At 51.1% G+C, this 14,777-nt stretch overlaps 1 protein-coding gene across 4 annotated transcripts; it reads left to right on the forward strand.

The window, feature by feature from the left end:
* TMEM91 (transmembrane protein 91) lies at nucleotides 7,653-13,999 on the forward strand. Of its 4 annotated transcripts, XR_001303679.2 has the most exons (5): nucleotides 7,654-7,860; nucleotides 9,313-9,550; nucleotides 11,864-12,013; nucleotides 13,426-13,547; nucleotides 13,707-13,819. XR_001303679.2 is itself a non-coding variant. In XM_003355932.4 (4 exons), the coding sequence occupies exons 2-4, from the start codon at nucleotides 9,341-9,343 to the stop codon at nucleotides 13,833-13,835; spliced, it is 489 nt and encodes a 162-aa protein (XP_003355980.2). In that variant the 5' UTR covers nucleotides 7,653-7,860; nucleotides 9,313-9,340; the 3' UTR covers nucleotides 13,836-13,999. The 4 variants fall into 4 exon arrangements, 3 of the variants coding, with proteins under 3 accessions (XP_003355980.2, XP_020950077.1, XP_003127205.1); XM_003355932.4 differs by lacking the exon at nucleotides 13,426-13,547 and having other exon boundaries at nucleotides 7,653-7,860; nucleotides 13,707-13,999; XM_021094418.1 differs by lacking the exon at nucleotides 13,707-13,819 and having other exon boundaries at nucleotides 13,426-13,682.

Here is a 14,777-nt window from a genome sequence, read left to right on the forward strand (position 1 = left end):
TAATTGGCCTTAGGAGTCTGTGGGGCGGGACTAATACGTGATGGACATTTTCTCCCCTCCCTCTCCATTTTGGGAAAGCCGTCTCTTCCAACTTCTAGCCAAGGTTCCGCCATTTGCGGCGTGGCGGTGCTGTTGCCATCTTGGGTGTGGCTGAGGACGTTTGAGCGCTGTTTTCTCCCAGATATTCTCTTTCTTTTTTTGGCCATGCCGGTAGCAAGCGGGAGTTCCCGGGCCAGGGGTCGCTCTACAGTAGCGACCCAGGCCTCTGCAGTAACAACGCCGGATCCTTAACCTGTTCCTCACCGAAACTCCATACCCAGATACTCTCTTAACAGAATATGCAAATCCAGTGAGAGTTCCCTGGTGGTGCAGCGGGTTAAGGATCCATCCTTTGTTGTCACCGATGTGGCAGGCGTTTGGTCCCTGGCTGGGAACTTCTGCTTGCTACGGGAGCGCAAAAAAGAAAAAAAAAAAAAAAAAAAAAAGAAGAAGAAGCAAATCCTTAAGTTCTCCTTGTCCCCTAAATCTCTCTCCCAACTGGAACCACAAGTCAGAGACTTGAGCCAGAGCCAAGGGGGAATTTCCCTCAGATCATTGTGTATAACCTCCTGCCTTATAATTGGAGAAAAAAAAAAAATTCAGAGAAGTTGGGGAGGGGGTTTCCCTTCCTTTTGAAAGTTCTCCTAAGTTCTTCAAGGACTTATAAATCCAACTCCCTTCTCAGAAATACTGCCCAGTTCTTCACTGACTGGTGAAGTTAGTGATTCTGAGCAAGGAGGTGGGTGTGGGGCTCCAAGGACGGGTATGAGAAATGAGGAACTGAGGCCGTTTATCTGCAGAAAATCCGGTTCTGACCTCAGTCAGTAGCTTGTGACCTTGCATGGCCCCATTTCTCAGTCATCCCATCCATGTAACAGGCGCCAGGGGAGTGACTGAGAGGGATTCACACCTACTGATTTCCTGAGTAGTGCCTTCCCCACCCACTAAGTCCAGTTGAACCTTAGTCCTGTGCCTTATTCCTTCAGCCCAGGCAGGAAGTCCAAAAGGAACTTATTCCCCTACTTTTTAGCAAAACAGCTACTGCAAAAGGTAGAGTCACCAGGAGTTCCCATCATGGCTCAGCGGAAACAAATCTGATTAGTATCCATGAGAACGTGGATTCAATCCCTGGCCTTGCTCAGTGGGTTGAGGATCCGGTGCTGCCGTGAGCTGTGGTATGAGTCACAGATGCTGCTTGGATCCCAAGTTGGTGTGGCTGTGGCGTAGGCCGGGGGCTACAGCTCCAATTTGAACCCTAGCCTGGGAACTTCCATATGCTGTGGGTGTGGCCCTAAAAAGACACACACAAAAAAGTCAGAGTCACTAGCTCAAAGTTATTAAGGAAGGGGCAACATTCAATAGGATAATAAAATAAAGGATAATATTTCACTAATACGTATATTTGAATGCTACCAATTATTGGTTTGTCTGTCCCAGCCCCTGTAAACTGCATGCATGATCTTCTTTAATCCTCACAAATATCCCACAGGATAGGTAATTATCAGCTTTATTTAAGATGAAGAAATTAGGACAAAATTATTTGCCTGGGAAGTTCCCATTGTGGTGCAGCAGAAATGAATCCAACTAGTAGCCATGAAGATGTGGGTTCGATCCCTGGCCTCCCTCAGTGGGTCAGGGATCGGTGCACTGCAGAGTAGATCACAGACAAGGTGTGTGGTGTGTCTGTGGTGTAGGCCGACAGCTGTAGCTCCAATTTGACCCCTAGCCTGGGAACTTCCATATGCTGTGGGTACGGCCCTAAAAGACAAAAAAAGTCATTTGCCTGAAACCAAACTGATTATACTTCTGTCTCACTCTGTCCCCAAACCTTAGGTCCTCAATCTCGCTATCCTGCCTCTCTTGGATACACATCTCCTAGTATCAAAGGAATTTGGTGGTTATAGGGGTCATTACCTTTTTTTTTTTTTTTTTTTTGGTCTTTTTCCCTTTTCTAGGGCTGATCCCATGGCATATGGAGGTTCCCAGGCTAGGGGTCTAATCAGAGCTGTAGCTGCCGGCCTACACCACAGCCACAGCAACACCAGATCCAAGCCACGTCTTCGACCTACACCACAGCTCAAGGCAACGCCGGATCCTTAACCCACCAAGCAAGGCCAGGGATCAAACCTGCAACCACATGGTTCCTAGTTGGATTCGTTAACCACTGAGCGACGACGGGAACTCCCTGTCCACAGATTCTTTGACATTCCTAGATTTCTTCTTTCACCAAGGAGAGCCTAATTTCTGTCTTTTTTTTTTTTTTTTTTTTTTTTTTGGCATTGCCCATGGCATGTGGAAATTTCTGGATCCAAGCCACAGTAGCACAACAGTGATAAAGCCAAATCCTTAACCACTGGGCCACTAGGGAACTCCTCTCTCCTCTTGAGTATAGGCTGTGCTTTGTAACTTGCTTCTAACCAGTAGAATATGGTAGAAGTGTTGCTGTATGACTTCTGAGATGAGGCTATAAAAGCACTGAGGCTTCCTCCTCTATCTCTTGAGAGACTCAGTCTCAGAGCAACCAGCCACCTTGTTGTGACAGCAGGGAAGCAGCCAGTGGAGAGACCCGAATGAGGACGGAGCAATCACCACCACGTGAAAGACTCATCTTTCAGAGCAACCAGCCACCTTGTTGTGACAGCAGGGAAGCAGCCAGTGGAGAGACCGAATGGGAACGGAGCAATCACCACCATGTGAAAGACTCATCTTGGAAGGAGGTCTTTCAGCCCCATCACATCTTCAGGGAACTCTTGTGTTTGGCTGACTTGCTGGCTGTAACTTCATGCCACCCTGAGCCAGAACCCAACGGCTAAGTTGTCAACAGATTCCTGACCAACAGAAACTAATGCTGGATGCTAAATGTTTGGGGGCTTTTTGTTTGTTTTTTGTTTTTTTTTTTCTATTTTCGGCCACACCTGAGGCATGTGGAAGATCCCAGGCCAGGGACTGAGCTGCAGCTGTGACCTACGTCCAGATTCTTAACCCACTGCACCGGGCCGGGGTTCAAACCAGAGCCGCTGCAGAGACAACACTGGATCCTCAACCCATTGCACCACAGCAGGAGCTCCAAATGTTTGCTGTTTTAAGCCACTAAGTTTGGGGAGATAATTTGTTGCACAGCAATAATAACTAATACAGATGGCTAATGAATTTAGGGCAGAGCCTGGCATGGGGAACCACTATAAATATTTGCTATTACTGATGGTTTTTATTGTTGACGTTGTTGTTGTTCCTGAAGTGGCAGTTTTGCATATTTTTAACAAGAAGCACTGAATATTTATGTATTTCTAATTTTTTTTTTAAAGTTTTTGGAGTTCCCATCATGGCGCAGCAGAAACAAATCCGACTAGGAACCATGAGGGTGCAGGTTCAATTCCTGGCCTTGCTCAGTGGGTTAAGGATCCGGCGTTGCCTTGAGCTGTGGTGTAGGTCGCAGACATGGCCCGGATCCCTCATTGCTGTGGCTGTGGTCACAGACACCACCCGGATCTGGGGTTGCTGTGGCTGTGCTGTAGGCCGGTAGCTACAGCTCTGATTAGACCCCTAGCCTGGGAACCTCCATATGCTGCGGGTGTGGCCCTAGGAAAAAAAAGCAAAAAATATAAAAAACAAAGTTTTTTAAATTGTGAGAAAATACACATAAAATCTAGCATTTTAGCTGTCTTTCAGTGTACAGTTCAGTGGCATTAAGTACATTCACATAATTGTGCAACCAGTTTCTAGAACTCTTCTCATCTTGCAAAACTGAAACTCTGTACTCATTAAACAAAAACTCCCCTTCCCTTCCCTCCTCCAGCCCTTGGTAACCACCTATCTGCTTTCTGTTTCTGTGAGTTTGACTACTGTAGGTACCTCATATGAGTAGAATCATTAATTATTTATCTTTTTATGGCTGGCTTATTCCACGTAGCACAATTTACCATAAGGTAGGATCATCCACGCTGTAGTGCATGTCAGGTTTCATTTTTTTTGTTTTTGCTGTTTAGGGCCGCCCCCACAGCACACAGAGGTTCCCAGGGTAGGGGTCGAATCGGAGCTGCAGCTGCCAGCCTATACACCACAACCAAAACAACTCGGGATCCGAGCCATGTCTGCGACCTACACCATGGCTCATGGCCACACCAGATCCTTAACCCACTGAGCAAAGCCAGGGATCAAACCTGCATCCTCATGAATCCTAGTCAGGTTCATTAACCACTGAGCCACGAAGAAAACTCCAGACTTTCCTTCCTTTAAAAGAATCCAGCGTTGACACAGCTGTGGTCTAGGTCACAACTGCAGCTTGGATCTGATCCCTGGCCTGGGAAATCCATATGCTGCAGGACAGCCAAAAAAGACAAAAAAGTATAATTGACCTATAACACCATGTTGGTTCCAGGTGCACAACATAATGATTCAATATTTCTATACATTACAATATAATCATCAAAGAATTTCCTTACTTTTCCTTTTTTTTTTCCTCTTTTTTTTGGCCATGCATGACATGTGGAAGTTCCCAGGCTAGTGATTGAACCCACACCACAACAGTGACAATGCTGGATCCTTAAAGTGCTGAGCAACCAGGGAACTCTTTCTTTTTAAGGCTGAATAATATTCCATTGTATGCATATACCTTCTTTTCTTTATCCATTCATCTGCTGATGTACAGTTGGGTTGCTTCCACCTTTTGGCTGTTGTGAATAACGCTGCTGTGAACATGGGTGTACACATATTTCTTCAAGACCCTGCTTTCAATCCTTTGCAGTGTATACCCAGAAGTGGAATTGATGGGCCATATGGTAATTTTTTTTTTTTAATGTCTTTTTAGGGCCATACACCCATGGCATATGGAGGTTCCCAGGCTAGGGGTCTAATCGGAGCTGTAGCCGCTGGCCTACACCACAGCCACAGCAACGCAGGATCCGAGCCAGGTCTACAATATACACCACAGTTCATGGCAATGCTGGATCCTTAACCCACTGAGCAAGGCCAGGGACCGAACCTGCATCCTTATGGATCCTAGTCAGATTTGTTTCTGCTGTGCCATGAGGGAAATTCCATAATTCTCTTCTTAATTTTTGAAGAGTCCTACTGATTAACATACTGTCCAGGAGTTCCCACCGTGGCGCAGCAGTTTAAGTATCTAGCATTGTCTCTGCAGTGCCTCAGGTCACTGCCATGGCATAGGTTGGTTTGATCCCTGGCCCGGGAACTGCCACATGCCAAAGGCACAGCTCCACCCCCCAAAAAAAAGTTTAGAAGCAAAGTATATGTACAGGAATTCCTGCTGTGGCACAGTGGGTTAAGGATCTGGTGTTGCCACAGTTGCAGCATAGGTTGCAGCTGTGGCTCAGATTCAATCCCTGGACCAGGAACTTCCATACGCCACAGATGCAACATATGGTGGAAATGAAGGTTCGATCCCCAGCCTGGCACCGTGGGTTAAGGCTCTGGTGTTGCCACAGCAGCAGCTCAGGGAAAAAAATTTTTTCCCTTTGTAAATAAATAAGTAATCTGTGGGAAGATACTTTGAGACTAAATAAATATCCTGCTCCTCATCAAACTTTCACTCAATGGTTTAGGCTTCTGGATCACATGCTTAATATTCTAGGACTATTAAACCCCAAGAGGCCTGGGGCTCCTGTGATGTCTTGGAAGCGGTGGGGAGACTGAACAAGGCTGATGGCCAGACAGATCTACAGGAAGTGAAAAAATTCTCTAAGGTGGCCTAGGGGGTCCCAGGGACCTATATTGCTCAGGGATTTAGTAAAAAAACTGAAGCTGGTGGGAATTTACGCCTCCACCTGACAAGTATACACAGAAAGCCTGCTCTGTGCCAGGCACTGTTCTAGGACTTGAGGCACAGCAATGAACAAGGGATCAAATCCCCACCTGGCTGAAACTGACACTGATGTGGGAAGATTCAAACTACAGGAGTTCCCTTGTGGTACAGCAGGTTAAGGATCTAGTGTTGTCCCTGCAGCAGCTCGGGTCACTGCTGTAGTGTGGGTTCAATCCCTGGCCCGAGGAACTTCCACATGCCTCAGGCATAGCCGAAAAACAAAAACAAAACAAACAAAATAACAAGACTAGAGGAATATATGCTATGTCTTACAGTGATATGCATAAGAGCAAGGTTCGGGAGAGAGAGTGTGACTTGTTTATATCAGAGTATCTCTCCTGATAAAACACTTCTGCCCCCTCTCTCTCTCATCTACACCCCCCCCCCCATAGGTCTTCCCACCTCTTGTCTGCCAGAAATTCTGACTGAGCCAAGTGCACTTCCAGACACCATCTGCTTTCCCCGGGAGTGGGGCCCGTGCCAGCTCCAGCATCTGGACTCTTGGCTCAGCGCCCTAGAGCCTGGAACCCTGGAGCCCTGGAGCCCTGGAGCCCTGGAGCAAGGGAACCCTGGCTGGCCTCACAGCGGGAGGGGAGTCCTCCACTTCGGCTGCCTGGGACTGGTGAAATGGAGGGCTTCCGAGAAAGGGAAGCCAGTGCAAGCCGGGTGGGCTCCCTGAGGAGGTGGAGGCCTGCAGGGTGAGAAGAATCCCCTAATCAGATTAATGAAGATGGATATAAATAATTATACTCCTAAACACCCTCAGAGTGCTTAGGTTGGGGCACATGTTGGACAGTTGTTATGGCACCTAACTTAAGCACATTATGTTATCACAGCTAAGAAGCAGGGAGTGTTTACCCCATTTTATAGATGAAGAAATTGCAGTTCAGAGAGGTGATGCCCTTATCCAGAGATCATGCAGAAAACACCTTTGAAGAGCCTGGAAAGGAATTCAGGTCTGCGTGGGTTCAAACACTGACTCATAACCACCAACTGTACCACCTGATAACCAGCACACCACCTCCACCCTCTTCCCAGGAAGCCCCCACCTCACCTTCTGCATCTGCTTTCTCTCCTCCCTTTGGGCCAGCAGGAAATACAGCCCTGGGTTACAATCTGCCAGTGGGTCCCAGTATCAGTTGTTTACCGGCCAAGTGTGCACACATGGCTGAGCCTCAGTTTCCTTACCAGCAGAAGAGGGGTAGAAAGAGAACTACTTTAAAAAAAAAAGAAAAAGAAAAAGAGATATACATGCATGTGTAACTGGGTCCCCATGCTGTACAGTGGAAAAAAAGAAAAAAAAAAAAAAAAGAAGAAGAAGAAGAAATGGAGCTACTGAGGGGAATGTGAGCGATGATTAACGTAGGGCATCGAAGCCAGGGGTAGTGACCCGGCGGACGGCGGGCTCCTTGGCAACTCCTAACTCCTCTGCGCTGGTTTCCTTTTGGGCACGACAGGACAATCAATCAGCGTGCCTCAGAGGTCGTTCTTAGGGGTAAACGTGTACGCGTATACGTAAAGCACTAAGGGCCGTGCCCGGAGGTAGCCGGGTTGCTGTTAATTGTCGGGCAGGTGGGAGGACAGGGGGTGGAGGTGGGGCCAAGCCAGGAAGCCTGGAGAATTGGGACGACCCCTCCTCTGTCCTGCGGCTTTTGGGTTGGGGTTCCGGGGTCTGGGCCTGCCGTCCTCGGAGACTGCCGCCCGCTCCTCCACATCCGGGGTGACAGATGCCCGCGCCACTGTGCGGACGTCGGCCCCAGGCCCCCTCCCAGCTTCCGCGGAGGGCGGAGCCCGGGAGCCTCGCCCCGCCCCATCCCCGCCCCCGCGCGCTGCGGGCCCGGGGCGCTGGGAGGGGGGCCCAGCCGAACGCGCAGACCCCAAGCCTCCAGGCCCCGGCCCCGGGGAGCGCTGGGCTCAAGAGTTTCCCCACCCCGGGCCGCAGGGTCGGGGCGGGTGTCAGTGCAGGGGGCGCAGGAGGTCCCGGCCTGTGGCTGCGGGCGGTGAGTGAGGGGCGCGGGTGGGGGCACCGCTATTCTCAGGGTTCTTGGCGTTGGGGAAGGAGCAGTGGGTGGGGTTGAGGAGCAAAACCTTGAGAGAAAACCGGCTCAACCCAGGTTTGGCCTGAGGGCGGGAGAATTGAGGACCCTCCCCTCCCCCAGGGGTGTGCTCTGTGGTGGAGTTGGGGGGGGGTTGGGGGTGTTATAGGGGAGCTGTACAAGGGCGGACTCTGGTAAAACATGAGGTGTCTGGGGAGCTGGCGGGTGTGGGTCATGGATGTGGGTGGAGGAGGAGAGGCTGTGTGGCCCCCGAGGAGAGGTGATAGGCTGCCTCAAAGCAGAAGTGATGGGAACAGGGCAGAGTGTCCAGGCTGCATGTGTGGGAAGCCTGGGCATATCTGTGCACCTGGGGGGATCTGATGCTGGGGGATTAAGATGAACATGGAGTTATTTGGGGTGAATTTGTAAGACGATTGGGGGCACCAGAGGAGTGTTTTCAGAGAGCTCATGTTTGGGGCAAGCATGCAGACAGTCCCTTGGGACATGAATTTGGGGCAAGTGGAGGTGGCGTTGGGCTTGCCTGGATCGGTATGTGTGGCAGGGACTTGGGCATTGAGAGTATGCAGGCTTGGGGTGGGGGAACAGGAGGTGTGCGAACTAAGCATCTCTGGGGATGGGGATGGGGGGAGGGATGGGAGTGCGAACCAAGGATGGGTGTGTAGTTCACAGGCCAGGTATACGTGTGTACAGTATGGTTTGGAATAAATGTGCAACAGGTATGTGGTTTTGCCCTGAGGAGAGAGAAGTCCAGATTCCTGAGCTCCCTTCACAACTTGGACCAACCTTTTTTTTTTTTTGGCCGCCCCACAGCATATGGAGTTAGCGGGCCAGGGATCAGATCCCAGCCATAGTTGCCACCTAAGCCACAGCTGTGGCAACACCGGATCCTTAAACCACTGTGCCGGGCTGGGGATCGAACCTGCATCCCAGCGCTCCCAAGATGTTGCTGATCCCGTTGTGCCACAGCAGGAACTTCTGGACCAACCTCTTTTACTCTCTGGGGCTCAGTTTTATTATCTATAAAATGGGGGCGTTCCTGTCATGGCTCAGCGGAAACGAATCTGAATAATCCATGAGGACACAGGTTCGATCCCTGACCTTGCTTGGTGGGTTAAGGATCCGGCGTTGCCGTGAGCTGCGGTGTAGACTGCAGACGTGGCTCAGATCTGGTGTTGCTGTGGCTGTGGTGTAGGCCAGTGGCTACAGCTCCAATCTGGACCCTAACCTGGGAACCTCCATATGCCACAGGTGTGGCCTTAAAAGACAAAAAACAAAAAAACAAACAAAACATGGGTGTGAGTATCTTTCAGCGACCTACTCTCTGCTTGGAGACTCTCTAAAGCCAGTAGTCAGGGGAGTGACACTCTTACAGCTTGTCCTTTTCTTTACCACCAGGAAGCCCCTCTGGGAGCTTTCCCCAGCCATGGACAGCCCCAGTCTTCGAGAGCTCCAACAGCCTCTGCTGGTGCATGTAGGGGGAGAGCCCCCTGTGCAGAAGCCTGGGGAGCCTGAGCCGGAGCCTCCCTTTGGAGAGATGGTCTTGGCTGAATCGCTGAAGGGTTGGCAGTTCCTCTCACCATCTCTTTCCTCCGTGAGCGCCGGCCTGGGGGAGCCAGGGCCCCCTGACCTTGAGGTAGGAACAGCACCACTGAGGTAGGCTCCTTAGTGAGAGCGGGGGGAGGGGACCAGGGGCGCACCCAGCTGTGGCCAGCATCTGCCAGGCTGGCAGCTGGAGTTCCAGCCTTTGGCCTGGACTCTCACTTCCCAGTTGCGTGTAGCCTTCCTGGGTTTCCAGTTGAAGTTTTTCCTGTTTTCTGCTTATCTTTGTTTCCTTTAGCTCTGTTTGTCTTCCCTCCCTCTAATTTTTGACCTCCCTGTTCTCTATCTGTCCATCTCTCTCCAAAGCCAACTCATCTCTGTGCCTCTACTGGCACTGGTCTTTCTTTGCCCAATTAATGTCACTTTTTATTATTTCTTTTTTCTTTTCTTTCTTTCTTTTTTTGGATGAGCCTGCAGCATGCAGAAGTTCCCTGGTCAGGGACCAAACCTGTGCCACAGCAGTGACAAAGCCAGGTCCTTAACTGCTAGGCCACCAGGGAACTCCACTTTCTTTGTACATATTGTCAAGCTTGTCTTATTTCCTAAACATATTTTTATGGTTGCTATTGCTGTATAGCAAATCACCCCCAAGAAGTTCCTGGGAACCTCTGCATGCCGTGGGCATGGCCAAATAAATAAATACATAAAAATTTTTTTAAAAAATCACCCCAAAATGTAGTAGCTTAAAACAGCAGCAGTCATTATCATGGCTTATGGTTTCTATGAGTAGGGAATTTGGGAAGGACTTGGGTGGTTCTGCTTCAGCATCTTTCATGTGGCTGCAGTCAGCCAGTAGCTAGCACTGGAACAGTCAGTGGGTCTGGTTGGGCACCTCACTCTTAATGATGCAGTCTCAGGGCTTCTGCATGGGTCTCCCCATGTGGGTGGGCTCGGGCTCATGGCTTCAGGGCAGTCAGACTTCTTACGGGCCTCTAGCTTCCAGCATGAGTGTTTCAACAAAGCAGAAGCTGTCTCACCTTTTCTGACTTATGCTTGCAAGTCGTGTGGCATTACTTCCACCACATTCTATCAGTTCCAAGTGAGTCACAACCCGCCCAGACTCAAGGAAAGTGGACACAGACCTCATCCCTTGATGGGAAGATTATCAGTCATCCTGTAAGGAAAGCATGTGGGATGGGAGAGATGGCTGTGGCAATTTTTGGAAACACAGTCTGCCTCATTGTGACTGTAAGCTTTGCTTTGACGTGGTATATGTCTGATAATTCCATTATTTGAAGACTTCAAGGGGCTTATTAAATTTCTGCTAGTTCTCCTCCATGGTTGCTTGTCTGCCTCATTATCTTTGATTGCATGCTGGTCATTGTATTTGAAAAATTTTTTTTAGGAAAAATTACTTTGAGGCCTAGAATGAAAGTACCTTCCTCCAGAGAGGATTTGGTTTGCTTCTGTCGGCTACCCGGGGGCACTACCCGTTAGAGATTATTATTATCATTTTATCTTTTCAGGGCCACACCTTGGGCATATGGAAGTTGCCAGGCTAGGAGTTGAATAGAGCTGCAGCTGCCAGCCTACTCCACAGCCACAGCAGCACCAGATCCCAGCTGCTTCTGCCACTTACACTGCAGTTCATGGCAGCACTGGATCCTTAACCTACTGAGTGGGGCCAGGGGTTGAACCCACGTTCTCATGGATACTAGTCAGGTTCTTAACCTGCTGAGCCACTGCAGGAACTCTTGATGTAAGATTTTTTTTTTTCTTTATTTCTTTTTAGGGCTGCACCTGTGGCATATGGATGTTTCCAGGCTAGGGGTCGAATCGGAGCTACAGCTGCCAGCCTACACCACAGCCACAACAACTCCAGATCCGAGCCATGCCTGTGACCTACACCACAGCTCACAGCAACGCCAGATCGTTAACCCACTGAGCAAGGCCAGGGATCAAACCTGCATCCTCATGGATACTAGTCGGGTTTGTTTCCACTGAGCCACAGCGGGAACTCCCAGGTGTAAGATTTTTAAAAAATATTTTTAATCTAGAACTTGTAGTTTTAGCAGGCAGGTTAGCTCCCTGAATCTCCATCATTTTGCAAGTTCTTGTCCCCACTGGTTTCTCTCTGCCCTCACGGGGTTTTTAACCCTGAGCTTATAAGCAGTTGTAGTACCCATGATTGGCCCTGTGAACTCCTTGAAATTGAACTCAAAGCTTTTGAGTGTGGGGGAGGCTTTTCTCTGGAGATGGGGTCCCAGAGGACCCAGGATGTAGATGAGTCAAGAGCCCATCTCCTGGAGCATTTTCCTCTCCTGGTGTCTTTGGGGGCAAAGGGGAGCAGAGTGGTGGGCGGGGAAGGTGGATGGAGATGCCCACTTAGGCCGTCTCCTGCCCATAGGATGTGTCATCCAGTGACAGTGACTCGGACTGGGATGGGGGCGGCCTGCTCTCCCCTCTCCTACCCCACGACCACCTCGGCCTGGCTGTCTTCTCGATGCTGTGCTGTTTCTGGCCCGTGGGCATCGCCGCCTTCTGCCTGGCCCAGAAGGTCAGTGTGTGGGTGGAGCTGGGAGGGGACTGGATATAAAAGAGAAAAATGCGTTCAAAAGAAAACGAAACAAAAAAGAGGAGCCATGCTGGTTGGGGGAGGTGGTGGTGAGAGGTGGAGAGGATTCATGCAGAAACATTCAGGGGGAAAAAGAGGCAGTTTCACAGACCACAGCCCAGAGTGGTGGCGGAGGAGAACCTGAACTCAGATCCTGGGTCTGAGTAAGGTTGGGGGCACGCCTCTTAACCTCGGGTGCCTCACTTTCCTCCTCTGTAAAATGGGAAGGAATGGTTCCTGCCTCAGGGTCATCCTGAGGCTCAGTGCGTTTGAGCAGTGGCAATTAGGACTAGAGTAGATCTTTATTAGTCACCCAGCAGCCCGGGGGCCCAAGTGTGCCTGACTCGCGGTGGCCGCTTCCTTTTGTTTTGGGAACAGATGAATACCTGGGCGTGTTGGCTGGGGGCGGGGCCGGGCTGCGGGAAGCAGGGTGGGGCCAAGGGATGCCTGAGTCACCGCTGCCCAACGCCTCCACAGACCAGCAAGGCTTGGGCCAAGGGGGACGTCCAGGGGGCAGGGGCCGCCTCCCGCCGCGCCTTCCTGCTGGGGGTCCTGGCCATCGGGCTGGGCGTGTGCACCTACGCGGCCGCCCTGGTGACTCTGTCCGCCTACCTCGCCTCCCGGGACCCGCCTTAGTCGCCCCCAGGCCCCCTTCTGGCCGCCCAGCGCGCCCGGGGTCGGAGTGGACAATCCGTGTGGATGAGGCGGAGGCGGTGGCTGCGGCGGCGGCGGCGTGAGCTGGAGCACCCCTGCCCCCTTCCTGGAGGCCGCAAAGAGCGATTAAACACCAGACACTCTTGCCGCCAACCTGTGTCTGCCTGTGTGTGGGGGGGAAGGTGGATGGGGCGGGCCAGAGCGACAGGCTGTCCCCAGGGTGCCCCGGGACACCTCAGAGCCAGAGAAGGGGCAGTCCGAGGAGGCGTCCATATTGCAGAATATTCTTTTTGCAACGTGGGTGGTCGGGAGAGAATTAGAGAAAGCCAGGTTCCAAGTTATTACTCCGTATTCACCCGCCCACGTGCCTTCTCTCTGAACCTCACTTTTTCTCATTGGCAAAATGGGACCAATCCCCCCCACACACCTGGAGCAGTTGTTGAGACTAAATGGGTCTTCCATGTAAACAGCGGTCACCGGCTAAGCCCCTGACGGCGGATGGCAGAAACCCAACTCAGACAGCCTTATAGGACAAAGGGGAAGAAAGCAGAGTAGAACTGGATTCAGGGGCTCCAGTGAAATGGCCTGGTCTCCCCATCTCTTGGCCCTCCTCTCCTGCTGGCTTCAGGGCACGGGCTCCCCCTCCTGGTGGAGAAAAGTGGCCTGGGCTGCTCAGGTACTTCCAAGGTCCTCTTCCCCAGGCACCCTCTAGAAGGCCCATCTTGGGTAGGAGGAAGCACCATCAAATGGCCTGAGACTGGGAGAGTGCTGGCGCCTTGGCAGGCAAAACAGCCATCTGCCACGAGCGTGAAGCAGAGGCACAGTAAGTAGGGCCTGCTGTTACCAAATAATAAAGTGACAGCAGTTTAGCTTTTCCATGCTGTTTAATCTTGCTAGAAGAAAACACCATTCTTCATTTGTGCTCTGAGTGCCTTCACAGAGCATACCTGCAAGCTAACGATATGTACGCATTTCCTTCTAGGTCACTGGGGATGAAAATGATACCCGCCCAAATGCAGAGCTGTGGGCGTGTGAAGTGTGTGGCAGAGGGGCCCCCAGACAGGTCATTTTCTCTGTAAGTCCCCAGATGTCGGCAGACAGGGTCTGGTAGCCATGTGGCCCCGTTGGGGGAACGTTATTCCTTGCAGGTTGCTAGTGTGTTCCTGGCTCCTGCTCCCTAAATATGAGGGTGAGGGTCAGTTAAATAAAAACTGAAGGCTTTTCAGGAATTCCCTTCATGGCTCAGCCGTTAATGAACCCGAATAGCATCAGTGAGAATGTGGGTTCAATCCCTGGCCTCACTCAGCGGGTTAAGGATCTTCTGCATTGCTGTGAGATGTGGTATAGGTCGGATCCTGTGTGGCTGTGGCTCTGGCGTAGGCTGGTGGCTACAGCTCCAACTGGACCCCTAGCCTGGGAACCTCCATATGCTGTGGGTGCAGCCCTAAAAAGACAAAAAGACACACACAAACAAAAAATTGAAGGAGTTCCCATTGTGGCTCAGTGGGTTAAGAACCCAACACTGTCTCTGTGAGGAAGTGGGTTTAATCCCTGGCCTTACTCGGTGGGTTAAGGATCTGCATTGCTGTAAGCTAAGGCATAAACCACAGCTGCAGCCGATTCACCCCCTGGCCTGGGGACTTCCATATGCCACAAGTATGACTGGCACAGAAGGTCAAGGTTCGGGGGTTGTCACTGCAATGGCTTGGGTTGCTGCTGTGGCACAGAATACGCCCATTTTCAAAAGCCCTTGTGAGATGCTGCCACCCGTGACTGAGAACCAACAGACCTCAGCCACCCCCGTTCACAGGCAGGGAAGCAAAGTGCAGAGTGTACCAGACCCGCATCTCCCGGGTTTGCCCGAACAGTGGAGGCTCTGGGTATAGGTTCTGAGTGGGACCCATGCTCCACCACTAACCAGCTGGTGACCTCTGGCAGTTAACTGGCTTCTGAGCTTGTTTTCTTACAAAGGGACTATAACAGCCCAACCACACCCTTTTTGAGTGAGTAAAAGCAGCACGCAGAGGCCAGACTCCCCTCCGAGGCCCTCAAA

Source organism: Sus scrofa, chromosome 6, assembly GCF_000003025.6.
Source record: "Sus scrofa isolate TJ Tabasco breed Duroc chromosome 6, Sscrofa11.1, whole genome shotgun sequence".
Classification (NCBI taxonomy): domain Eukaryota; kingdom Metazoa; phylum Chordata; class Mammalia; order Artiodactyla; family Suidae; genus Sus; species Sus scrofa.